Source organism: Scyliorhinus canicula, chromosome 1, assembly GCF_902713615.1.
Source record: "Scyliorhinus canicula chromosome 1, sScyCan1.1, whole genome shotgun sequence".
Classification (NCBI taxonomy): Eukaryota; Metazoa; Chordata; class Chondrichthyes; order Carcharhiniformes; family Scyliorhinidae; genus Scyliorhinus; species Scyliorhinus canicula.
Window position 1 is genome coordinate 72,925,113 of NC_052146.1, and position 26,360 is coordinate 72,951,472.

The 26,360-nt window shown below is 52.2% G+C and overlaps 1 protein-coding gene across 1 annotated transcript; it reads right to left on the reverse strand.

The window, feature by feature from the left end:
• Nucleotides 1-755: 755 nt before the first annotated feature.
• On the reverse strand, nucleotides 756-24,912 carry LOC119966375 (basic proline-rich protein-like; the record flags this gene model as incomplete). Its single annotated transcript, XM_038798372.1, has 3 exons — nucleotides 756-992; nucleotides 23,166-24,258; nucleotides 24,899-24,912. Coding segments are annotated over 3 exons (1,344 nt in total), but the record flags the coding sequence as incomplete, so codon positions are not given.
• Between the last annotated feature and the right edge of the window lie 1,448 nt (nucleotides 24,913-26,360).

Sequence of the window (26,360 nt, forward strand, 5' to 3'; positions counted from 1 at the left end):
TGCATAGCTGTGTACTTTCTGGTCTGTTGGCCACATTGCCGATGTCTTGATCAATATTGCAGGTGGGACCAACGATAACCTCCACGCTCCTCCTCTTTTGGAGGGAGGGATCCTGTGACTGCGCCTCTGTTTTTGCTTTGGTAGCTCCCGTCATGCCGCTGGTCTGTGCCATGGGAGTAGTTGCTTGTGGATTGTCTGCTGAGATGTCCAGTGTTGGAATACTTATGAGGAACTGTGCGATTGCGGTCAGGTCTGCACCTTCATCTTGTGTTTAAACCCCATTGGTAGCTCATCGTCACTCAATATGATAATGTATGGGTCAATTTTTCTCTGAAGAGCCAAGTAGTGGTTCATCCTTGTCTGGTAGGATGATATATGTATCGTCTGTCGTCGTAGAGCTGCAGACAGACATAGCTATCTGTTCCTCTAGCATGTCTTTTTGTGGAGTGGCCTTGAGTATTGGGGAGTCCATGACCGGAACCATTTCATGAGCCTGAGATGATTCTCATGGCTCCGGAGCCAGTTTCTCCAGAGTGGGAATGATTTCCTCAGTTATCAGTCTGTTCGCAGATGAGTTGCTCTCATCTGAAGTGTCGGCTACTAAAATTTCACTTTCAGTCTCTGCATACGCCATCTCAGAGCTGTCACACTTCAGTGTCCTGCACAGACTTGGCATCCTTTGTGATCCATGTCGGTGCAACATCGAGGGCCGAAGGGCCTGTACTGCGCTGTATCGTTCTATGTTCTATGTTCTATCACCTCGTGACGCCCGTCAAACCGCAGAATGGCATTTCACGGCCGTCCCCTTCTGGCTCATCATCTGAGTATTCACTTTCCTCATCATAAGCCTGATCGTAATAGTTTTCATCATCATAATCGTAGTCAGCATCATTGTCTGTAATAGCGTCTTCCGTGAAGTATAAGACTACTCGTGGAATTATTATTATTTTATTTTTTTCAATTTTCAAAGGCACGTTTATTGTATCTGTCACCTCATTTTTAAAAAAAAAATAAACAATTTTATTGAGGTAGTTTTTGGCTTTGTAAACAGTTACAGACATCAACAGAAAGAAAGCAAAAAAGGCAAAAATGTGCAAACATCCACGTACATTCAATACTTCAGTCGTAACCTACTGCACAAGCCCACTCCTCTCCCACCGGTACTACCCGCCAATTTATCCCTCCTACTCTACTCTATTCTCCCCCCCCCCATCCCCTCCCCCTGCTGACGCTCACTCTCCCGCAAAGAAGTCAATAAATGGTTGCCACCTTCGGGCGAACCCCTGTACAGATCCCCTCAAGGCGAACTTAATTTTTTCCATACCCAGGAAACTCGACATGTCCGCAAGCCACAACTCAGTCTTCGGAGGCTTTGAGTCCCTCCACGCCAATAGTATTCGTCGCCGGGCTATCAGGGAAGCAAAGGCCAAAACATCGGCCTCCTTCTCCCCCTGGACGCCCGGGTCTTCCGAAACCCCAAAAATTGCCACCCCTGGACCCTTGTTTTTAGCACCCGGGACATGACGCCCGCAAATCCCTCCCAGTACCCCCTGAGCTGGGGGCATGCCCAGAACATGTGAACGTGGTTCGCTGGTCCTCCTGCGCACCTAACACATTTGTCCTCTATCCCAAAGAATTTGCTCATCCGAGCCACCGTCATGTGGGCCCGGTGAACGACCTTAAATTGAATCAGGCCGAGCCTGGCACATGTTGCGGTCGATTCTACCCTACTCAGGGCCTCTGCCCACAGCCCGTCCTCCATTTCCCCGCCTAGCTCCTCCTCCCATCTGAGTTTCAGTTCCTCCGTCTGGGACCCTTCCTCCCTCATGAGCACCTTATAAATATCAGAGACTCTACCCTCCCCTTCTTCCCCCCTAGAGACTATTCTGTCTTGGATCCATATTGTCGGGAGGCGTGGGAAAGATGGGACCTGTCTACGGACAAAGTCCCGCAACTGTAGGTACCTAAAATCATTTTCCCTTACCAGACCAAATTTCTCCTCCAAGCTCCTCAAACTCGCAAAGCTCCCTTCCAGGAACATATCGCCCACCCTCCCCACCCCCGCCCGCCGCCATGCTCGAAACCCCCCATCCATACTCCCGGGGGCAAACCGGTGGTTGTCGCAGATTGGCACCCAAAGCGACGCCCCTACATGCCTCCTCCACTGGCCCCATATCCGCAGGGTCACCACCACTACCGGGCTGGTGGAGTACCTGGCCGGCGGCAGCGGCAGAGGGCCGTGACCAGGGCTGCCAGGCTGGAGCCCCTGCACGAAGCCACCTCCACCCGCTCCCAGATAGACCCCGTACCCACCATCCACTTCCTTATCATAGCGATGTTGGCCGCCCAGTAATAATTGATCAGACTCGGCAAAGCCAGCCCTCCCTCACTGCGGTTCCTCTCCAGCTTCGCCTTCTTCACCCGCGGGGATTTTCCCGCCCAGACAAAGCTCATGATCATCCTGTTAACTCTTTTGAAGGACTGCGGGACAAAGATCGGGAGGCACTGAAAAACAAACAGGAATCTAGGGAGGATTGTCATCTTTACAGTCTGCACTCTCCCTGCCAGTGACAGCGGGAGTGCATCCCATCTCCGAAACTCTCCCTTCATTTGCTCCACCACCTTGGCCAAATTTAACTTGTGCAGCCTGCCCCAGTCTCGCGCCACCTGGATTCCCAAATACCGGAAATTTTCCTCAACCAGCTTAAACGGTAGCCCTCTCAATCTGTTCTCCTGGCCCCTTGCCTGTACCACAAACATTTCACTCTTGGCCATATTCAATTTGTATCCTGAAAACTGGCCAAACTTCCTCAACATTCCCAGTATACTTCCCATCCCGGCCACTGGGTCCGACACGTACAGGAGCAGGTCGTCCGCATAAAGAGAGACCCTATGTTCTACCCCGCCCCTCACCATCCCCTTCCATCCCTCTGCGGCTCTCAGCGCAATCGCCAGGGGCTCTATGGCCAGTGCAAACAGCAGTGGGGAGAGCGGGCAGCCCTGTCTGGTCCCTCAGTACAGCCTAAAGTACTCTGACACTTCTCGGTTAGTCCTGACGCTGGCCTTTGGGGCCTGATATAATAATTTGATCCAATTCACCAGTCCCTGCCCGAACCCAAACTGTCCGAGCACCTCCCATAGATAGTCCCACTCCACCCGGCCAAAGGCCTTCTCGGCGTCCATCGCCACCACTACTTCCACCTCCCTGCCCGCCAGGGGGCATCATTATCACATTAAGTAATCTTCTCAGGTTGGCCGCCAGCTGCCTACCTTTCACGAACCCAGTTTGGTCCTCCCTAATCACCTCCGGTACGCAGTCCTCAATTCTAACCGCCAGTACCTTTGCCAGGAGCTTGGCGTCAACATTAATCAGGGAGATTGGCCTGTAGGACCCGCACGCCTCCGGGTCTTTACCCCGCTTCAATATCAGTGATATAGTGGCTTGCGACATTGTCGGCGGCAGGGTCCCTCGCCTCATTAAAAACCCTCGCCAAGACCGGGCCCACCAGCTCAGAGAACTTCCTATAAAACCCTACTGGGTATCCATCCGGCCCCGGGGCTTTCCCCGACTGCATGGCCTTTAGGCCCCCCAATACCTCCTCTTCCCCGACTGCATGGCCTTTAGGCCCCCCCAATACCTCCTCCACTCTAATCGGGGCCCCCAGCTCATCCACTCGCCCCCCACCTACTGTTGGGAATGTTAACCCGTCCAGAAACCTTTTCATCTCCTCCGGCGGCTCCGAAGTATACAGCTTGCGATAGAAGTCCCGGAATACCTTATTCAATCCTGCCGGGTCCTCCACTTTGCGCCCCTCACCATCCATCACTCTACTTATTTCCCTGGCCGCCTCCCTCTTCCTGAGTTGCTGCGCTAACAGTCTGCTAGCCTTTTCCCCCATGCTCGTACACCACGCCCCTCGCCTTCCTAAGCTGTTCCACGGCCCTACTCTTAGATAGTGCCCCCAGTTCCACCTGTAGTCTCTGCCTCCGAGTAAAACCTCCCCTGGGGACTCCGCGTGCTCTTCATCTATCCGACCCATTTCCCTGACCAATCTATCCATTTCTGACCTGTCTGCCTTGGCTCTTTGGGCCCCAATTGAGATCAGCTCCCCCCGCACTACTGCCTTTAGCGCCTCCCACAGGGTCACCGCTGAGACCTCCCCCGTGTCATTCACCTGCAAGTAATTTTGCATACACCTCCGAAGCCTCTCACAGATCCCCTCCTCCGACAGCAGTCCCACGTCTAGCCTCCATTGCAGGCGTTGGTAGTTCGCTCCCCGAAACTGCAGGTCTACTCAGTGCGGGGCATGGTCTGAGATAGTAATTGCTGAATATTCCGTGTTCTTTACCTCCCCTATACAATCCCTGCTTAGTACAAAGAAATCTATCCTAGAATATACTTTATGGACGTGCAAGTAAACGAGTAGCCCCTTCGTCGGCTGTCTGGCTCTCCAGGGGTCCTCTGCCCCCATTTGCTCCATAAATCCTTTCAGCTCCCTTGCCATTGCTGGGAGTCTACCCGTTCTGGGACACGACCGATCCAGAGGCGGATCAAGGACCATGTTAAAGTCCCCCCCCCATTATTAGCCTGCGAGAGTCCAGGTCTGGGATCTTCCCCAGCACCCTTTTAATGAAGTCCACGTCATCCCAGTTCGGGGCATATATATTCACCAGCACCACTCTTCTCTCCAGTTTGCCCCTTACCATCAGGTATCTGCCCCCCTGTCTGCGGCTATGCCCTCCGCTTCAAATTGCACCCGTTTGTGGATCATGATTGCCACGACCCTGGACTTCGAATCCAAGTCCGAGTGGAAGACCTGGCTAATCCAGCCCTTCCTTAGTCTGGTCTGGTCAGACACTTTCAGATGTGTCTCCTGCAACATAATTACGTCCGCCCTCAGAGCCCGCAAGTGCGCGAACACCCCGGCCCCTCTTAACCGGCCCATTCAGTCCCCCGGCCCGTGCGTCACGCCATTCTTGGCCCGAGTCTTGGTTGCCTCCACCCTCGACCTCCTTTCCAGTGCCTATTTCAAGTCCCTCCCACATCAGCAGAACAACCCCCCCACCCCCCCTAACAACATTCCCCGACACCCCCATCCCGGCCAATCTGCTAGCCCGGTGACTCAACACTCCGGCGCCCTCCTGTCTCATTCCCATTGTTTCCCCGTCCTCCTCCCCACTCCCCGGCACCCCATCCCCCTCTCCAACCCACTGGAGCAAACTCACTGGCACAGGAAGGCCATGGACATCAAACAAAACAAACCCCAACCCACGTCCTTGGCCCCCCTTGCTGACCGGCACCCCATAGTTACCGTGCCGGCTCCAGTGTCCTCCGCGAGCCGCACAAAAAGTAATAATCCGCCCGAAAAAGGAAAAAACAGAAAAGAAGAGGAAAAAACAAAAACCTAAGAGAAAAAAAAACAAAAAACAACCAGTGGTCCATGAACAAAGGAAAGAGTCCCCAAATGTTCTGCTTGGCACCTTTGACCCAGCAAACCGTTGAGCAGCAGTCCAGGCCCATTCAGCGTACCTTCATACGGTAGTCCTCGGGCCCTAATTCGTGCCCGTGGGGGCTCTTTTCGGGACCAGCCCCTGATCCCTCGCAAAGTCCATCGCTTCTTCAGGCTCGGAGAAGTAGTGGTGTTGACCCTGGTGCGTGACCCATAGACGAGCCGGGAACAGCAGACCAAACTTCACGTACTTCTTGAAACAGCACCTCCCTTGACTTGTTTAAAAAGGCTGCTCGCCGCCGAAGCCACCTCCTGGCTTAGGTCATGGTAAATGCGGAGGACACTGTTGTTCCACGCGCGCTCCGGCGCTCTTTGCCCACGCCAGCACCCGCCCCTTGTCCACGAACCTGTGGAACCAATCACCATCAGGGCGGGGGGGGGGGGGGGGGGGGGTGGGTCCGCCCGGCCGCCCCTGCACTCTGTATGTCCCCTCCAGCTCCGGCGGTTGCGGAAAGGCTTCAGCCCCCATCAGCTGCATCAACAGGTCTGCCACAAACGCTGCGGCATCAGCTCCCTCCGGGAGGCCGACCATCCTCAGGTTGTTCCTGCGGGCTCTATTCTCCAGCTCCTCCACTCTGTCCAGCAGTTTTCACTGCCGCTCCTTCAGCCGTCAACTTCTAGCGCCGCAACCGTCTGCGCATCCGCCTGCTCCTCCACTGCCTCTCCCAGCTCCTTAACTTTAACATCTTGCGCATCCAGCCTCTGGTTCAGCTGATCCACCGCTTTCTGGATTGGGTCCAAGCTGTCCCGCTTCAAAACTGGATTTCATTACCTGGAGCATGTTATCCAGCGCCTGCTGGATTGCTGAGTTCGGGGTCCGTGTCTTAGGTTCCAGGTAAGTTTCTTCAGCTCCTTGTCTTTGTCCCTTTTTCTCTCTTTTCTTCTGCCTCCTGGACTCCCGCTGTTCCATGTGCCGCAGCCCGCTCTTCAGTACTTTCACTGCTGCCTTCCTTCAGGTCCGTGGTCCCGCTATCGCGGGGAATCAGCCCCTAACGCCTGCCGGAGTGAGAGCCCGCCGAATGTGCGGCTCACTCGGACATCGCCGCCACCGGAAGTCTACTCGTGGAATTATGTGTTCATGTAGGAAATGACAAGCCAGCAGCGAGTCTTGCTGCAGAGCTTCCATCTAATAACGCTCCATGTTTTAGAACCTCAGGAGGAGTGAAGAAATTGAAGAACGAGTCATTTAGTACAGTTGTCTTAACTACTTTACGAGTATCCCAACCCTTATGTGTTTACTTCATTTTAATGGTTTTCAGTGTGACATTTTTTCCTTTCTTCCAGTTGATCTGGCACCCTGTGCATCCCGTGATTGCAAATACGAAGAAGTCTGACCCATCAGGTATGTTTTTGCAATACCGCATTTGTGAAGTACTCATTCGGTTCAAACTTAAACTCTAGAGTGATGCTCATTGGCTGTCCTGTATCTGAGAGGTTTACGGCCACATCTTGTAGATATTGCAGGATGGGCTCAGGTTTAGGGGCTGGTTTAGCTCACTGGGCTAGATCGCTGGCTGTTAAAGCAGACCAAGCAGGCCAGCAGCACAGTTCGATTCTCATACCAGCCTCCCCGGACAGGCGCCAGAATGTGGCGACTAGGGGCTTTTCACAGTAACTTCATTGAAGCCTACTCGTGACAATAAGTGATTTTCATTTTTTCATGCTCATGTATCATGTCACTGAGAATATCCTCATTTTTGAAGACCGCTAACAATAACTCCGGAGTTCCCTTTGGATCCCCCATCTCTGCCTCTGGTTGATCTTCCTCCACTTCCACAATTGCTTATATCTCATCGGATAATTCTGCCACAGTATCTCGTTGCGAGTTGTAGTAATCTTCTGATACCTCCCTGTCTGGAACATACAGTTGCTCAACTAGGTTCAGGGCCTCACATGCATCCGCTCCTATGATGGACTCACATTTCGTGTCCACAATGGAAAATGGTATGATGTGACAACTGTTATGTACCCGTGCTTTGAGTTCATATCCACCCAACATCTCAATCTCATTCCTACTGTAATCTATGAGCAGTCTTGTTTAATTGACGACTTTTGGTTTAAGTCGGACAGACTGAGGAGGTTTGCCCTTGCACCCGTGTCGTGCTTGCATTTTTATCAATAGGACTCATTTTATCATTCCTATGGGAAGTAACTCACCTCCTGATCCCCCCTAAACCTGTCCACCACCTACAAGTCACAAGTCATGAGTGTAATGGAATACTCTCCACTTGCCTGGATGAGTGCAGCTCCAACAAGACTCAAGAAGCATCCAGGACAAAGCAACCCACTAGATTGCTCTGCATTCCACAAAAAACATTCAAACCCTCTGTGGTGAATGTGATTCACACTATATATAGTTGCCAATATCACTCCATGTATATATGTTCGTTATCTACCCAATGTAAATGCAGTTGCACTATCCGACCACCAGGGGGAGTCGCTCTGGGAGTACGAGAGAGTTTGTACTGGGCTCCTCCCTTGGTTCCGCCCAGGACTCCTCCCCCTGGGACCGATGTACAAAGATCAGTGCCTTAGAGCCAGCCTGCCATTTCACCTGAAGTTCAATGACGAAAAGGCTAGCTCTATTGTAAGTGTATTAAAGCCTCTGTTCAGATCCAACTACACGTGTTCGCTGGGGCAGCATCCCTAATAGCACAGTGGGTGTACCTACATCTTAAGGACTGCAACGTTTCAAGAAGGCAGCTCACCACCACGTTCTGAAGGGGAACAAGGATGGGCAATAAATGCTGGCCTAACCAAAGTCAGCCACATCCCGTAAATGAAGTTTTATAAAATGTCTAAAACAAAAAATAAAGAGAAATGCTATTGCATACAAGGCTATGGACCAAATGCTGTAAAGTGGGATTAGAACAGATAGGTGATTGATCACTGGTGCAGACACGGCGGGCCGAAGGGCCTCTGTGCAATAAAGCGCTATAACTATGACTCGAGTAGAAGAGCAAGGAAGTGATGGTGAACTTGTATAAGCCACCAATTTGGCCTCAGCTGGAGTATTGCTGTCCAGTTCTAGACGCCACACTTTAGGAAGGATATGAAGAGGATGCAGAAAAGATTCTTGATAGTGCTTCCTTCCAGGGTTAAGAAAATTCATGTATGAAGATAGACTGGAGAAGTTAGGACTGTTTTCCTTAGTGAAAATAACACTGAATGGAGTTTTGAAAGAGGGATCTGAGGGTGACACAGTGGTGCAATGGTTAGCACTGCTGCCTATGGCACTCAGGACCCAGACTCGATCCCAATCCTGGATCACTGTCCTATGTTTGCACATTCTCCCCGTGACTGCATGGGTTTCACCCCCACAACTCAAAGATGTGCAGGTTAGGTGGATTGGCCATGTTAAATTGCCCCTTAATTCGTTAAAAATAATTAGCTACACTAAATTTATTTAAAAAAAGAAAGAATCACGGCGCTGAGGTCCTAGGTTCGATCCCGGCTCTCAGTCCCTGTCCGTGTGGAGTTTGCACATTCTTCCTGTGTTTGCATGGGTTTCACCCACACAACCCAAAGATGTGCAGGGTAGGTGGATTGGCCACACTAAATTGCCCCTTAATTGGAAAAAATGAAGTGGGCACTCTAAATTTATTTAAAAAAAGGATCTGGACAGAGTAGATTGGGAGAACATATTCCCACTCATAAAAGGATTGAGAATGAGAGGGCACAGATTTAAAGAATTAGTAACAGAAGCAAAAGTGATACGAAGAAAATTGTTTTGTCATGAGGGACTACAGTCCGGAATGCACTGCCTCAGAATATGGTGGCGGCAGGTTCAATTGAAACATTCAAGATGAAATTACACTGGTTTCTGAAAAGGAACAATGTGCAGGGTTACAGGGAGAACATAGAACAGTACAACACAGAACAGCACAGTAGCATTGTGGATAGCACAATTGCTTCACAGCTCCAGGGTCCCAGGTTCGATTCCGGCTTGGATCACTGTCTGTGGGAAGTCTGCATATCCTCCCAGTGTGTGCGTGGGTTTCCTCCGGGTGCTCCCGTTTCCTCCCACAGTCCAAAGATGTGCAGGTTAGGTGGATTGGCCATGCTAAATTGCCCTTAGTGTTGGGTGGGGTTACTGGGTTATGGGGATAGGGTGGAGGGGTTGACTCTGGGTATGGTGCTCTTTCCAAGAGTCGGTGCAGACTCGATGGGCTGAATAGCCTCCTTCTGCACTGTAACATCGGCCCTCGATGTTGTGTCGAGCATTGTCCGAAACCAAGATCAAGCTATCCCATTCCCTGTCATTCTGGTGTGCTCCATGAGCCTATCCAATAACCGCTTGAAAGTTCCTAACATGTCCGACTCCACTATCACAGCAGGCAGTCCATTCCACACCGTAACCAATCTCCGAGTAAAGAATCGACCTCGAACATCTCTCCTATATCTCCCACCCTGAATCTTATAGTTATGCCCCCTTGTAACAGCTACATCCACCCGAGGAAATAGTCTCTGAACATCCACTCTATCTATCCCCCTCATCATCTTACAAATCTCTATTACGTGGCCTCTCATACTCCTCCGCTCCAAAGAGAAAAACCCTAGCTCCCTCAACCTTTCCTCATACGACCTATCCTGCAAACCAGGCAGCATCCTGATAAATTTCCTTTGCACCCTTTCCAATGCTTCCACATCCTTCATATAGCGAGGTGACCAGAACTGCACACAATACTCCAAATGTGGTCTCACCAAGGTCATGTACAGTTGCAGCATAACCCCGCGGCTCTTAAACTCAAGCCCCCTGCACTCTCTCGGGACAATGCTATTTGAATGGCCTGTTGAAAAATCAATGTTGGCTCGGCTAACAGCTTTCTCTGGGTGGCCGCATTGTTAATACCGCAAACCAAATGGTCGCGTAACATTTCTGACAAGGTCTCACCATAGTCATAGCACTCCGCAATCCTGCGTAGCCTGGATAGAAACTCTGCAAGGGATTCTCCTGTTGTCCTCTCAGCGGTATTAAACCGGTAACGTTGGACTATCGTGGATGGGGTTGGGTTAAAATGTTGCCCACTAAATTCACAAGTTCATCAAACGTTTTGGTGTCTGGCACAGCTGGGTACGTAAGGCTTAATCACCCCAAATGTATGCAGGCCGCGAGAAATATGACCACCTGGCGCTCGTTTTCAGTGATGTTGTTTGCCCAGAAATAGCAACGCATTCGTTGTGCGTACTGGTTCCAGCTTTCCAGCGCAGCATCAAAAACATCCAAACGTCCATACAGAGGCATGGTGTAATAGAAAACAACTTCCAACCTGTATCCAACAAAAATCCAGGGAGGTGGCTTCAGCAGCGTAGACAGCTCTTCACTTTAACCCTCATCGCCAGTTTTGTGAGGGCCACGAAGAATCCAGCACGAGTTTTCAGGATACAAAGAAATAACTTCCCTTGCTAGTCACTCCTCTCTCTCCTGCTGGTTCCAAACTGGCCAGCTCTATTTATGTAGGGAGTCTGCTAATGATTTCCCCGCCCCCCTCATTGGGGAAGCTCATACTCCCATAGGATTGTGGGATTGCCATTAGCCTCCAGCCAGTGGTAAGCAGGCAGGTTATAACAGGCCACCTATGTCCCTATGCCCAAATTGAAAAGAGCCACCCCCAGCCTAATTACTGGCTCTCAAATGGATTGTTTTCGCATTAGTGTATCAGACAGGGTTGGGCTTTTCTAATGTGAATCATAACACATATAAAATGTTTAGAACTGGTCAAAATCCTGCCTACATGATAAAGTGCCAATACCATTTGATTCTCTGGTGGAAGTGTGCTTGCATAACTATTCACAGCAGGCTCAGGCGAGTCTTAGGAGGAAAATTGTGTATAATTCAGAATTAAAGGGGTAGTTTCAATTAAATCAAAGAGTTATAATAAGGGAGGAAAAAAAATCAGAAACCATATGGAGAGCCTTATGGGAGCACATCGTGCATCAAGAGCCATTTCCAAGGATAGTGGGCAGGAGATTCAGAGGCGGCAGGAAATAAAGGATTGGGGAACCCTGGATGCAGATAGGTCTTCCAACAAATGATGGGGTAAGCTCCTGAGCCCATATTCTCAGCAAAGGTGACTGGATAGAAGTCTGGAGCAGACACCATGGGCAGGATTCGCTGATCCTGAGGCTAAGTGTTGACGCTGTGGTAAACACCGTTGCATTTTATGACGATGTCAACAGGCCCCTAGGAGCAGCGATCCTGCGCCGCACAGGGGGCCAGCACAGCACTGGAGCGGCTCAGGCGGGTCAGAACGGGCGCCGTGGGTCTGCGCATGCGCGCTACGGCCGGCGTGAGTTCGCGTATGCGGATGGGTTTCCTTCTCTGCGCCGGCCCCGACACACCATGTCAGAGAGCTACAGAGGCCCGGAGGAACATAGCCCCCGCAAGGATAAACACGCCCGCTGATCGGTAGGCCCCGATCGCGGGCCAGGCCACCGTGGAGGCACCCCGGGGTTGGATCCCCCCTCCTCCCCCACCAGGCTGCCCCCCCGCAGCATGAACGCCAAGGTCCCGCCGGGTAGGACCACACGTGAACGGCGCCAGCGGGACTCGGCCTATCTCGGCGGGCACTCGGCCCATCGCCCTCGCAGAATCGCCGGGGCGGGGGGGGAGCGCTTAGAGCGAAGGAATTGGAACAGGATAGCGGTGTGGGTAAAGACAAGCAGAATGGGACAGGAGAGACAAAGAGTTGAACAAAAATTGTACGTCAACAAATACGGTCATTGTGGGGAATAGAATTAATAAATGAATTTAAAAGGGCCAACGGATGGATGGGACCCCAGCATTTGGCCATAGTTAAATGTTTGGTGGAGAAGGAGCCAGGCATTATGATACTGCAGAGAGAGGCCTAGTCCTTTAAACCCCACTATTCATCTCTCTCCCTACAATGGTGGAGTGAAAGGAATTGGCTCAGTGCTTCAGTTTACTGTCATGAAAAAACATACAAGAAAATAAATAATGAGGAAGAGGAGTGGGGAACTGGTTCAGAGAGAGTGTAATGACAAACGGATCAGCTGGTGCTTTCAGTACAGGAAAGTCTTTCAGTGCGAGGGAAAAACCTGATTAATATCCACATTTGTGGATGGCTGAAACCTATCTATTTCACTCCTATTTTACCCTTTGTGGAACGTAACCCCTGAGAATAGCTTTACTATAATTGTGGGGGACTTTAACCTTCACACAAATTGGCAAGAGTGGTCTAGAGATGAATTTATAGAATGCTTTTGTGACACTTTCTTGGAGCAATCTGCTGTGGGACCAATGAGAGATAAAGCTATTTTAGATCTAGTGTTGTTCAACGAAACGAGGTTAGTTAGTATGTCATAGTAAATGACCAATGGGAAATAATGCCATTGAATTCCATGTTAAGTTTGAAAGTAATAATAATAATCTTATTATTGTCACAAGTAGGCTTACATTCACACTACAATGAAGTTACTGTGAAAATCCCCTAGTCGCCACACTCTGGCGCCTGTTCGGGAACACTGAGGGAAAATTCAGAATATCCAATTCACCTAACAAGCACGTCTTTCGGGATTGGTGGGAGGAAACCGGAGGAAATTCACGCAGACACGGGGATAATGTGCCGACTCCCCATAGACAGTGACGCAAGCCGGGAATTGAACCTGGGACCTGTGGCGCTGTGAAGTAACAGTGCTAGCCACTGTGCTATCGTGCTGCCCATAGTTGGAAGTGACATATTCCAATCCCAAATAAGAATCTGGGACAGTGGAGTTGAGGATTATCATATCAGATCAGTCATGATGTCATCGAATGGTAAAGCAGACCTCGATGGGGTGAATGGCCTACTTCTCACCTGATGTCTTATGGTCTTAAGAGACAAAAAGTAATGTATCTAAGTTTATTGTTGATACCAAGTTAGGATGAAAGTTAACCTGTGGGGAAGACACGGAGAGGCTGCAAAGAGATACAGACTGGTTAAGTGAGTAGGCAATAAAGTGGCAAATTACTGTAGGGAAGTGTGAAATTATTCACTTTGGTCATGAGAATAGAAAATCAGAATTTGAAAAATTGTGAAATTTGTTGATGTTCAAAGAGGAATGCAGAAAGTTAGCTTACAGGTGCAGCAAGAAATTATGAAGGCAAATTGCACATTGGCCTTTATTGCCAAAGGATTGGAGTACGGCAGTAATGATGGCTTTCTACAATTGTGTACGGTTTTGGTGAGACCACATGTGGAGTGCAGTTTTGGTCTCCACATTTAGGAAAGGATATTCTTGCAGCAGGGGGCGGTACTGTAAAGGTTCACTAAATTGGTTCCTGGCGTGAGGGGGTTGTCCTGTGATGAGAAGTTGAGTACTCTCTGAAGTTTAGAAGAATGAGAAGCAATCTCATTGAAACCTGCAAAATCCTTAAGGGGTTGGTTCGGGTGGCTGCTGAGAGATTGTATCCGCCAGTCGGGAAGTCTAAAGCTTGGAGAAAGTCTCAAAATAAGGGGCCAATTATTTATGACTGAGATGAGGAGACATTTCTTCACTCAACGGGTTGTGCTTCTTTGGAATTCCCTACCCCAAAAGGATTGTGGATGCTCCATTGTTGAATATATTTAAGGCTGGGATAGACAAATCTTTGGTCTCTCAGGGAATGAAGGGATATGGGGAATAGAGAGGAAAATGGAGTTGAAGATCAGCCATGATCATATTGAATAGTAGAGCAGGCTCGATGAGCCATGTAGTCTATTGCTCCTATTTCTTCTGTTCCTTGGTTTACAGTATCAATCTTTTAATATGTGCTCAAGACATTATCCAAATACTGTTCCCCACCTGTATACACTTAACATTAATTTGTACAATGAACTCACTGGATAATATTGAGGGATCTGTGACTGATTCTCTGCGCTTACTTCTCCGCCATGGCAGAGGTTTCTGAACCACTTCGAGCATCCCAATCTTGTTGGGATTAACTGATACACTTGGGGAAACATCTGCGACAGTCTGGTGGGATGTATTATAGATCATGGTGAGATCTGTAAAGATATTGGGGTAAACTTGACTGGCCATGAAAAATAACAGGCTGGATTCTCAGTTTGGGAGACTAAGCTCACGCCAGCAGGAAAACGGTGCTGTGCAGGGAGACAGTGTAGAGCTCCCAGCTCAAGCTGCCAATATGGCCCAGAGCATTGCTGGGTCCGTGGCCGCGCATACACCCGGCGGCGGCCTGTAGCGGCCGCGCCGTGCTTCATGGCGGCCTCAGCCCGCGGACCCAGACTGCAAAAATAAGATTCCCCTTTGGCTGCTCGCGTGCCCCGGACTGCCCCACTGTGCCGCCAGCCCCGAATGAAGCCCCTCCTGCCCGCGGTTCGGACCTTCCCCGACTGTGGTGGAGCCGGACTGAGTCCGCAGCCGCCATGCTGAGTTCCAGACGAGTGAGGCCACACGTGTCCCACGCTGTCGGGAATTCGGCCAGTCGGAGACGGAGCATCGCGGGGCGGGCCTCAGGCAATGGCCTATGGCTGTGGATAAGGCATGTGGCGTATTCCTCGAGTACGCTTCTTTTCAGGGGGCGGAGCATCGCAAAAGCGGCGCTGCCATTGATTTGGGCATCATCGGGGATTCTCTGCCCCCTTGCCGAACTCGATTTTGGCGTCGGGAATCGGAGAATCCAGCCCAACGTTATTAAATTGTACTTATGCTTCTACATTTGTGTGTCATTTGGAAACTGTTCCTTGGGCAATTTACAGAGTTCTGCTTAAGTGTATAAGTACAAGGTCTTCAGCTGTCAGGGAGCCTGTAGCTTCAGTATGAATTTACACTCCATCATTAACAGGGGCATAGCTGCAGAAATCATCACTACAATGGTCCCAGTGAATTGGAAATTAGCAAATGCAATTCCACTATTCAAGATAGAAGGGAGAGGGAAAAGAATCATCAGGAAAATGTTTGAATTTATCATTCAGGAAATCGTACCAATTTACCTAGAAAAATCATAATATGATTAAAGTTGTCATAGAGTGTTTTAATAAGCATTTTCCTATTTCATTATGTGTAAGGATGTCTTTAACAAAAGTGGGCATGCACGTGTGATGTCATCGGGAACGCGGGCTTGCGCGAGTTTTTAGTTTAGCCACAAGGAGCTTGTGTCTGGGTGTTTAGCCGCTGCTGGTGTCTGAAGCCAAACTGCATTTTTACCTCAATGTTTTCTGAAGTAAAGAAGATTTAACTTTTGTAACGCGTTGAACTACCTTTCTTGTGGTCAAGTTATCACAAAAGTCAACAAGGTTTTACAAAAGGGAATAAAAACAGAAAATGCTGGAAAACACAGCAGGTTTGTCAGCTTCTGTGGAGCGAGAAACAGAGTTAGCACAGTAGCATAGTGGTTAGCACTATGGCTTCACAGCGCCAGGGTCCCAGGTTCGATTCCTGGCTTGGGTCACTGTCTGTGCGGAGTCTATACGTTCTCCCCGTGTCTGTGGGTTTCCTCCGGGTGCTCCGGTTTCCTCCCACAAGTCCCAAAAGACGTGCTGTTAGGTCATTTGGACATTCTGAATTCTCCCTCTGTGTACCCAAACAGGCGCCGGAATGTGAGATAGTAGAATGTGTTAATATTAGAAAAAGGAGGGCAGCACGGTGGTGCAGTAGGTTAGCCCTGCAGCCTCAAGGCGCTGAGGTCCCAGGTTCGATCCCGGCTCTGGGTCACACTGTCCGTGTGGAGTTTGCATATTCTCTGTGGGTTTCGCCCCCACAACCCAAAGATGTGCAGGCTAGGTGGATTGGCCACGCTAAATTGCCCCTTAATTGGAAAAAATGAATTGGGTACTCTAAATTTTTTTTTAAATTAGAAAAAGGGTCAGCACTCTGTGGAACAAAGCTTAAGAACAAGTGAGGAGGATTGGGTCAAAAACTAGGATAAGAAAAGAGGGTCAAGCTGGAGGAAATAGTTTACAGTCTGAAGTTGTTAAATTCAATGATAAGTACAGAATGCTGTAAAGTTCCTAATCGGAAGATGAGGTGCTGTTCCTCCAGTTTGCATTGGGCTTCACTAGAATATTTCAGCAAGATTGTGAGATGGCGTAAAAAAGGAAGGTTGAGGGCATGTTTGCAGACAGAGTGAAGGTGTTCCACAAAACTGTCAGCGGCGGCGATGGTCCCTCGAAATCGAGGATGATGTCCGCCAGACTTGGTGAGTCTTCAAATGAGCAAGGAGCCCAAAGTGGTTATCCAGCCTGCATTTAGTCTCCCCAGTGTCATGAGTAGACAATACAGTAGACTAAATTAGGGAGAGGTAAGACCATGGAGGAATTTGAAAACAAGGGTGAGGATTGTAACATTTCTTGAATAGAAGCCATTTTAGATCACTGAGCACAGGGGCGTGGAACTTGGTGTCAATACAGAGAGAGAGAGAATCAAATGCTCTGCCATAAAGTTGTTTTTTGCTGCTGGGGCCAAGAACATTTCCTTTTTAGAATGTACCTGGTTAGGGTTGAACTTGAGATGTGGCGATGAGGATAACTGCACAACTTTTTCAAGCTGAGAATGAGCGTGATTGAGTTGACCTGAGTTACAATCCAGATGCAAAAGACATTGTATAACTCTTGCCGAACAATCTGGGTTGAACTGAAGTATGGGAAGACACAGATTGCAAGATACCTGCCAATTTGGGCCAATGAGTTTGTACAATATCTGCATGCCTGGAGAAGTAAGTGTGCACAATGCTTATTGAAACACAGATAAATAATGAGCACAGGTGAAGGAAGGAGCACTGCTCCGAAAGCTAGTGTTTGAAACAAACATGTTGGACTTATACCTGGTGTTGTAAGACTTCTTACTCTCCACATCACAGATAAATAATGAGTAAGAATAAAACATAAGGCGAGAGGTCTACTGCATGATTGTTGGTTTGACAAAGGTACAGTTTGAACCCTTGGTGTCCCTATTACCATTAACAAATGTAAGCAAACATTCCGGTGGCTGTGATGAAGTAGGAAGTCACACATTTGGGAGCTCCCGTTTTAAACGGACTTTTCGGCTCTTTTTAGAGCCCAAAACGGAAATGTTTCGACGTCTCCCGGTGGGGGAAGGTGTGCTGAACGACTTTCCCCGCAGTCCATGACTCGAACTCGGAGTGGAAAGGGGGAAAAAGCAGCAGCAGCTCCCCAGAAAAAATGGGGGAAGGAATCCAAGATGGCCACCGACAGAGCTCCAGAGGATTGGAAGCAGTGGGCCCAGGAGCAACTAGCTGCCCTCCTGCGCTGCTTCACAGACTTCAAGGCTGAGGTACTGAGCTCTCTGCAGGAAACAAACAGAAGGCTGTCGGAGATTCAGACCACCCAGGGTGCTGCCATCAAGGAGTTGCAGACGCAGGCCACTGAACGAGAGGAGGAGGCCGTGGTCCTCGTGAGTAAGGTGGAGGGGCACGAGGCACTCCACAAGAAGTGGCAGGAACGCTTCGAGGAGCTTGATCACCGTATGAGGCGGAAAAACCTGTGGATCTTGGGCCTTGCGGAGGGGCTGGAGGGGTCGGACCTGACAGCCTATGTGGCTATAATGCTGAACTCGCTAGTGGGGGCCGGGTCATTCCACCTGCCCTTGGAGCTGGAGGGAGCACACAGAGTACTGGCCAGGAGGCCTAAGGACAATAAACCCCCGCGTGCGGTGCTGGTGAGGTTCCACCGGTTGAGTGATCGGGAGTGTGTGCTGCGCTGGGCCAAGAAGGTGAAGAGCAGCAAGTGGGAGAATGGGGTAGTACGGATCTACCAGGATTGGAGTGCGGAGGTGGCTAAGCGGCGGTCCGGATTTAATCGGACGAAAGAGGTGCTTTACAGGCAAAAGATAAAGTTTGGAATGTTGCAGCCCGCGCGCCTGTGGGTAACTTATTCGGACCGATTCGGACTTATTTCGATTACCCGGAGGAGGCGTGGGCCTTCGTGCGGACAGAGAACATAAGAACATAAGAACATAAGAACTAGGAGCAGGAGTAGGCCATCTGGCCCCTCGAGCCTGCTCCGCCATTCAATTAGATCATGGCTGATCTTTTGTGGACTCAGCTCCACTTTCCGGCCCGAACACCATAACCCTTAATCCCTTTATTCTTCAAAAAACTATCTATCTTTACTGAAGTCCAGAAACTGGACTTGAACTAGGGGTTTGGGGTTGCGGGGTCGGTTGTAATATTTTAGCGCTGGATTCTGCTGTTGCTATGTTCTCTTTTTTTTTGTACTTTTGAAATTTTGATATGGTTATTTATGGGGGTGTTGTTCTGCTATGTTTTTTTCTGCTGTGGGGCATTGGTTGAGTTGTGTATCTTGCGGGGAGGGTCGGGGGGGTTTGTTGTATTCTATGTTGGGTTGGGGGCATGGAGTGGGGTTGTTATTTGGGAGCTGCGTCAGAAGGGTGTGGTGGGGCAGTGCGAAAGCGCGGGCTTTCCTCTGGTTTCCCGCGCTGCGGGGCTGGGGGGCGGAGACGGTGACGGGGGAGGCGGGGCCTTAACTGGTTCTTCCCCGCGCTGGAGCGGTGCCTGGAGGAGGGATAGATTGGGGGATGATCCCACTTTGGGAGGGGTCGGGTTATTGGCGGGGGTTTCCGGGGTCAGCAGAGGTTAGCTGACCCACGGAAGTACAATGGAGGACGGTTCGCGGCTGGGAGGGTTCCTAGCCTGGGGGGGAAGGGAGGGGGGGAAAGGGGAATACCGGGTTGCTGCTGGTAGGGTCAGGAAGGAGCTGGTGGGGGCTGGGGGGACAGAGGAGAGGTGTTGTCGCTGTGGGGACTGGGTCGGGCAGGGGGTGCTGGCCTGGGGCGGGCAGTCGACGGGCTATGGCTAGTCGACGGGGGAGGGGGGCGGGATGCCCTCTGATCCAGTTGGTCACCAGGAATGCGAGAGGGTTGAATGGGCCGGTGAAGCGGTCAAGGGTGCTGGCTCATCTGAAGGGGCTAAAGGCAGATGTGGCAACGCTTCAGGAGACCCACCTGAAGGTGGCGGACCAGGTCCGCCTGAGGAAGGGATGGGTGGGGCAGGTTTTCCACTCTGGGTTGGATGCGAAGAACCGGGGAGTGGCGATTCTGGTGGGGAAAAATGTGTTGTTTGAGGCATCGGAGGTGGTGGCGGATAAGGGGGGTAGGTATGTTATGGTTAGGGGCAGGCTACAAGGAGAGAAGGTGGTACTGGCTAGTGTGTATGCCCCAAATTGGGACGATGCGGGCTTTATGAGGCGTATGTTGGGACGGGTCCCGGATCTGGAGGCGGGAGGTCTGATCATGGGGGGGGACTTTAATACGGTGTTGGATCCTTCACTGGATCGGTCCAGCTCTAGGACGGGTAGGAGGCCGGCGGCGGCCAAGGTACTGAGAGGGTTTATGGATCAGATGGGTGGGGTGGATCCATTGAGGTTTGTGAGGCCGAGGGCACGCGAGCACTCTTTCTTCTCCCACGTACATAGGGCCTACTCTCGGATAGATTTCTTCGTGGTGAGTAGGGGACTGATTCCGAGAGTGGAGGAGGCCGAGTATTTGGCCATTGCAATCTCCGACCACGCTCCGCATTGGATAGAGTTGGAGATGGGGGATGTGCGGGACCAGCGTCCGTTGTGGCGGTTGGATGTGGGGTTGTTGGCGGAGGAGGAGGTGTGTAGGAGGGTCCGGGCAAGTATTGAGGGGTACCTCGAGGTGAATGATACGGGGGAGGTTCAGGTGGGGATGGTCTGGGAAGCTCTGAAGGCAGTGATTCGTGGGGAGCTGATATCCATCCGGGCACACAGGGAGAGGAGCGAGAGGAGTGAGAGGGATAGACTGGTGGGAAAGATGCTGGAGGTGGACAGGAGGTAGGCAGAGGCACCAGAGGAGGGACTGTTGGGGGAGAGGTGCAGCCTGCAGGCTAAATTTGATTTGCTGACCACTAGAAAGGCGAGGCACAGTGGAGGAAGGCACAAGGGGCAGTGTACGAACATGGTAAAAAGGCGAGTAGGATGCTGGCTCATCAGCTCCGCAAGCGGGATGCGGCTAAGGAAATTGCTGGAGTGAGAGACAAGAGTGGGAATGTGGTGCGGAAGGGGGTAGAGGTGAATGAGGTATTCAAGGACTTTTACGGGGAACTGTACCGGTCGGAGCCAACGGGGGAGAGGAGGGGAATGGAGAGGTTCCTTGATGGGCTTTCTTTCCCGAAGGTGCAGGAGGAGAAGGTGGAAGGGTTGGGTGCGCCGATTGAGCTGGAGGAGCTAGTTAAGGGGATCGGGCTGATGCAGTCAGGGAAGGCACCGGGGCCGGATGGGTTCCCGGTGGAATTTTATAAAAAGTTGGTGGACCTAGTGGGCCCCTTGCTGGTGTGGACACTCAATGAAGCATGGGAAGGGGGGACTTTGCCCCCGACGATGTCGCGGGCGCTGATCTCGTTAATTTTAAAGAGGGACAAGGACCCCCAGGAGTGTGGTTCATACAGGCCCATATCTCTCCTCAACGTGGATGCTAAGGTCCTGGCAAAAATCCTGGCCACCAGGATAGAGGACTGTGTGCCAGGGGTTGTGCACGAGGACCAGACAGGTTTCGTGAAGGGAAGGCAGCTGAACACGAATGTGCGGAGATTGTTGAATGTCATCATGATGCCGGCGATTGAGGGGGAGGCAGAGATAGTGGTGGCGCTGGAGGCGGAGAAGGCCTTCGATAGAGTGGAGTGGGGGTACCTATGGGAGGTGTTGGGGAGGTTTGGATTTGGTGAAGGGTTCATTAGATGGGTAAGGCTGCTATATGAGGCCCCAATGGCATGCGTGGCCACGAATAGGAGGAGGTCGGAGTACTTCCGGCTTTACCGAGGGACCAGGCAGGGTTGCCCCCTGTCCCCCTTGTTGTTTGCACTGGCAATCGAGCCGCTGGCGATGGCGTTGAGGGATTCAGAGAGGTGGAGAGGCTTGGTGCGAGGTGGAGAGGAACATAGGGTGTCGTTGTATGCCGATGACCTGTTACTGTATGTGGCGGACCCGGTGGGAGGGATGCCGGGAGTGATGGAGTTGCTAGCTGAGTTTGGGACCTTTTCAGGTTATAAATTAAATTTAGGCAAGAGTGAGGTGTTTGTGGTGCACCCTGGGGACCAGGAGGAGGGAATTGGTAGGCTCCCGTTTAGGCGGGCAGGGGAGAGCTTTAGGTACCTGGGGGTGCAGGTGGCCAGGGACTGGGGGACTCTTCACAAGCATAACTTTACCAGACTTGTAGATCAGATGGAGGAGGAGTTCAAGAGGTGGGACATGCTGCCATTATCGTTGGCGGGGAGGGTACAGTCCGTCAAAATGACGGTGCTTCCGAAGTTCTTGTTCCTCCTACAGTGCCTGCCCATCTTCATCCCCAGGGCCTTCTTTAGGAGAGTGACTAGCAGTATTTTGAGTTTTGTGTGGGCACATGGGACTCCGAGAGTGAAGAGGGTGTTCCTGGAGCGAGGGAGGGATAGAGGCGGGCTGGCGCTGCCCAACCTTCTGGGGTACTATTGGGCGGCCAATGTGTCAATGGTGCTTAAATGGGTGATGGAGGGGGGAGGGGCGGCGTGGAAAAGAATGGAGATGGCGTCATGTAGAGGTACGAGCCTGGGTGCCATGGTAACGGCACCGTTGCCGCTCTTCACTAAGAGGTTTACCACGAGCCCGGTGGTGGCGGCGACCCTAAGAATCTGGGGACAGTGGAGACGGCATCGGGGGGTAACAGGGGGCTCGATGGAGGCTCCACTGGGTGGCAACCATCGGTTCATCCCGGGGAACAGGGATGGGGGATTTAGGGGGTGGCAAAGGGCGGGCATCAGCAAATTGAGGGACCTGTTTATTGGCGGGAGGTTTGCGGGCCTGGGGGAACTGGAAGATAAATTTGGCCTTCCCCAAGGGAACATGTTCAGATACTTGCAGGTAAGGGCGTTTGCTAGGCGACGGGTAGAGGGATTCCCTCTGTTCAGATATTTACAAGTGAAGGCATTTGCTAGACGGCAGGTGGAGGGGTTCCCCCTGCTCCCCAGTAAGGGGGCGAGTGATAGGGTGCTCTCGGGGGTCTGGGTCGGAGGGGGGAAGATATCAGACATCTACAAGATAATGCAGGAGGCGGAAGAAGCATCAGGGGAGGAGCTGAAAGCCAAGTGGGAAGGGGAGCTGGGAGAGCAGATAGAAGACGGGACGTGGGCGGATGCACTGGGGAAGGTCAATTCTTCCTCCTCGTGTGCGAGGCTGAGCCTCATTCAATTTAAGGTGCTGCATAGAGCTCACATGACGGGGACAAGGATGAGCCGGTTCTTTGGGGGTGAGGACAGGTGTGTCAGATGTCTGGGAAGCCCAGCGAACCATGTGCATATGTTCTGGGCATGTCCGGTGCTGGAAGGGTTCTGGAAGGGGGTGGCAAGGACGGTGTCGAAGGTGGTGGGGTCCAGGGTCAAACCAGGATGGGGGCTTGCGATCTTTGGGGTCGGGGTAGAACCGGGGGTACAGGAGGCTAGGGAGGCCGGAATACTGGCCTTTGCGTCCCTAGTGGCTCGACGAAGGATATTAATTCAATGGAAGGACGCGAGGCCTCCAAGCGTTGAAACTTGGATTAACGATATGGCTAGCTATATTCAGCTAGAAAGGATCAAATTTGCCCTGTGAGGGTCGGTACAGGGATTCTCCAGGCGGTGGCAACCTTTCCTTGACTTTTTAGATCAGAGATAGACGTTCGGGGTCGTGGCAGCAGCAACCCGGGGGGGGGGGGGGAGGGGAGGGGGGGGGGAGGGGGGGGAGGGGGGGAGGGGGGGGGGGGAGGGGAGGGAGGGGGGGGGGGAGGGGGGGGAGGGGGGGAGGGGGGGGAGGGGAGGGAGGGGGGGAGGGGGGGAGGGGGGGGAGGGGGGGAGGGGGGGGGAGGGGGGGGGGGGGGGAGGGGAGGGGGGGGGGAGGGGGGGGAGGGGGGGAGGGGGGGGAGGGGGGGAGGGGGGGGGGGAGGGGAGGGAGGGGAGGGGGGGAGGGGGGGGAGGGGGGGAGGGGGAGGGGAGGGAGGGGGGGAGGGGGGGAGGGGGGGGAGGGGGGGAGGGGGAGGAGGGGGAGGGGAGGGAGGGGGGGAGGGGGGGGGGAGGGGGGGAGGGGAGGGAGGGGGGGAGGGGGGGAGGGGGAGGGGAGGGAGGGGGGGAGGGGGGGAGGGGGGGGGAGGGAGGGGGGGAGGGAGGGGGGGGGAGGGGGGGGGAGGGGAGGGAGGGGGGGGGAGGGGGGGGGGGGGAGGGAGGGGGGAGGGAGGGGAGGGGGGGGGGAGGGAGGGGAGGGGGGAGGGAGGGGGGGGGAGGGGGGGGGGGAGGGGGGGGGGAGGGAGGGGAGGGGGGAGGGAGGGAGGGGGGAGGGAGGGGGGGGGAGGGAGGGGAGGGGGGGGAGGGGAGGGGGGGGGAGGGGGGGGGAGGGAGGGGAGGGGGGGGGGAGGGGGGGGGGGAGGGAGGGGGGAGGGAGGGGAGGGGGGGGGGAGGGAGGGGAGGGGGGAGGGAGGGGGGGGAGGGAGGGGAGGGGGGGGGGAGGGGAGGGGGGGGGAGGGGGGGGGGAGGGGGGAGGGAGGGGGGGGGAGGGGGGGGGGGAGGGGGGAGGGAGGGGGGGGGGAGGGGGGAGGGAGGGGAGGGAGGGGGAGAGGGGAGGGGGGGGGGAGGGGAGGGGAGGGAGGGGAGGGGGGGGGGAGGGAGGGGAGGGGAGGGAGGGGAGGGGAGGGAGGGGGGGAGGGAAGGGGGGAGGGGAGGGGAGGGGAGGGGGGGAGGGGAGGGGAGGGGAGGGGGGAGGGGAGGGGAGGGGGGGGAGGGGAGGGGAGGGGGGGGAGGGGAGGAGGGGGGCAGCAATGGTCGTGGGGGGACATGCATGACTGTAACACGGGCAAGTCTGCTCGCTGCTCATGTCTGAAACTGTAGGCTGCCTTGTTTGTTAAGTTGTTGCTTGGGGGGGGGGGGAGGACTGGTGCGCGCGAGAGGGCGGGCGAGGGAGGGATATTTGCCTAGAGGGATTGTGTTGTATATAATTTAAAAAATAGTAGGGGTAAATGTTTGTATGGAAAAACTCTTTCAATAAAAATTATTTAAAAAAAAAAAAAGAGGGATTCCCTCTGCTGCCCTCGCGGGGGACGATGGACAGAGTGCTTTCGGGCGTGTGGGTCGGAGAGGGGAAGGTGTCTGACATCTATAAGGTAATGCAGGAGATGGAGGAGTCGTCAGTGGAGGAGCTGAAGGTTAAATGGGAGGAGGAACTCGGGGAGCAGATAGAGGACGGGACTTGGGCGGATGCCTTGGAGAGAGTCAACTCTTCCTCCTCATGTGCGAGGCTTAGTCTCATCCAATTTAAGGTGCTCCACCGGGCCCACATGTCCGGGACTAGGATGAGTAGGTTCTTTGGGGGTGAGGACAGGTGCACCAGATGTTCGGGGAGTCCAGCGAACCACGCCCATATGTTCTGGGCATGCCCAGCACTGGAAGAATTCTGGAAGGGGGTGGCGGGGACGGTGTCGAGGGTGGTTGGATCCAGGGTCAAACCAGGGTGGGGACTCGCGATTTTTGGAGTTGCGGTAGAGCCGGGAGTGCAGGAGGCGAAAGAGGCCAATGTCCTGGCCTTTGCGTCCCTAGTAGCCCGACGAAGGATTCTGCTACAGTGGAAGGATGCAAGGCCCCCAAGTGTGGAGACCTGGATCAGTGACATGGCGGGATTTATAAAATTGGAAAGGGTCAAATTTGCCCTGAGAGGATCAATACAAGGGTTCTATAAACGATGGCAGCCTTTTCTGGACTTCCTGGCTCAAAGATAGGTATCTTGGTCAATAGCAGCAGCAACCGGCGGGGGGGGGGGGGGGGGGTGTTCCTTATTGTAGTGTCTATTCTGTAACTTTATATTGTGTTAATTTGCGTTGTTAAAATGCTGTGTTGTTCATGGAGGTGGGGCGAATGTTTATGATTGTTAATATTATTGTTATTTTTGGTATTTTACTATGGTGCGTTATTGTTGTATAAATTCAAAATTTTTCAATAAAAATTATTTAAAAAAACAAAACAAATGTAAGCAAACTTGTGCAGCTACCTGTCCAGTAACATGGAGACTTTTGGCTGATAGATATTGATTCGAAATTATATCCATGAGCAGCAGACCCACTGAGTTCAAACAGTGAGACACCAATGAGCAATGCTGGTGATGGCTTTTATTTTGCTCTGGCTTTTTTGATTATAAACTGCATCAAGTTAATTCAAGTTAATTCTTGGATAAGATGCTGATGGCATGCAATGAGATTGTTAGTTGATGTTCGCTCTCCATTTCCTGCAGCTTGTCTTTTACATAATCACACTGCTTGTGATTTTGATCAAAAACCATTCGGGAGCTTTAGGGAATCTGGTTAATTCCCATTCTGGTTTTTATTGCAAGGACATCGAGAACTGGATTCAGAAACTGAGCACACAGTCTGTTAGTCTTTCAGATGCTGAGCAAAAGAGTGTAGCTCAGTGGACATACAGGTAAGAGCTACAATTCAAAAATAAAATCAGGCACTTATCTGCAGATTACTGAGAATATTCTTAGCAATGTTTGTTCTATAAGATCATTAAAAAAAGCTATTTGTTCTGGGTTACGGGTACCATTTACATGGTCGCATTTATTGTCCACCCCTATTTTCCCAAAAAGTGATGGTGGACCTTCGCCTTGAATGCTCTATCATAGAACATAGAACATAGAACATAGAACAGTACAGCACAGAACAGGCCCTTCGGCCCTCAATGTTGTGCCGAGCCATGATCACCCTACTCAAACCCACGTATCCACCCTATACCCTTAACCCAACAACCCCCCCTTAACCTTACTTTTTTATTAGGACACTACGGGCAATTTAGCATGGCCAATCCACCTATCCTTGAGCTATTGGTTGATGTTGCTCTTTCAATGGTGTGAGGTAAATTTGCAGCGA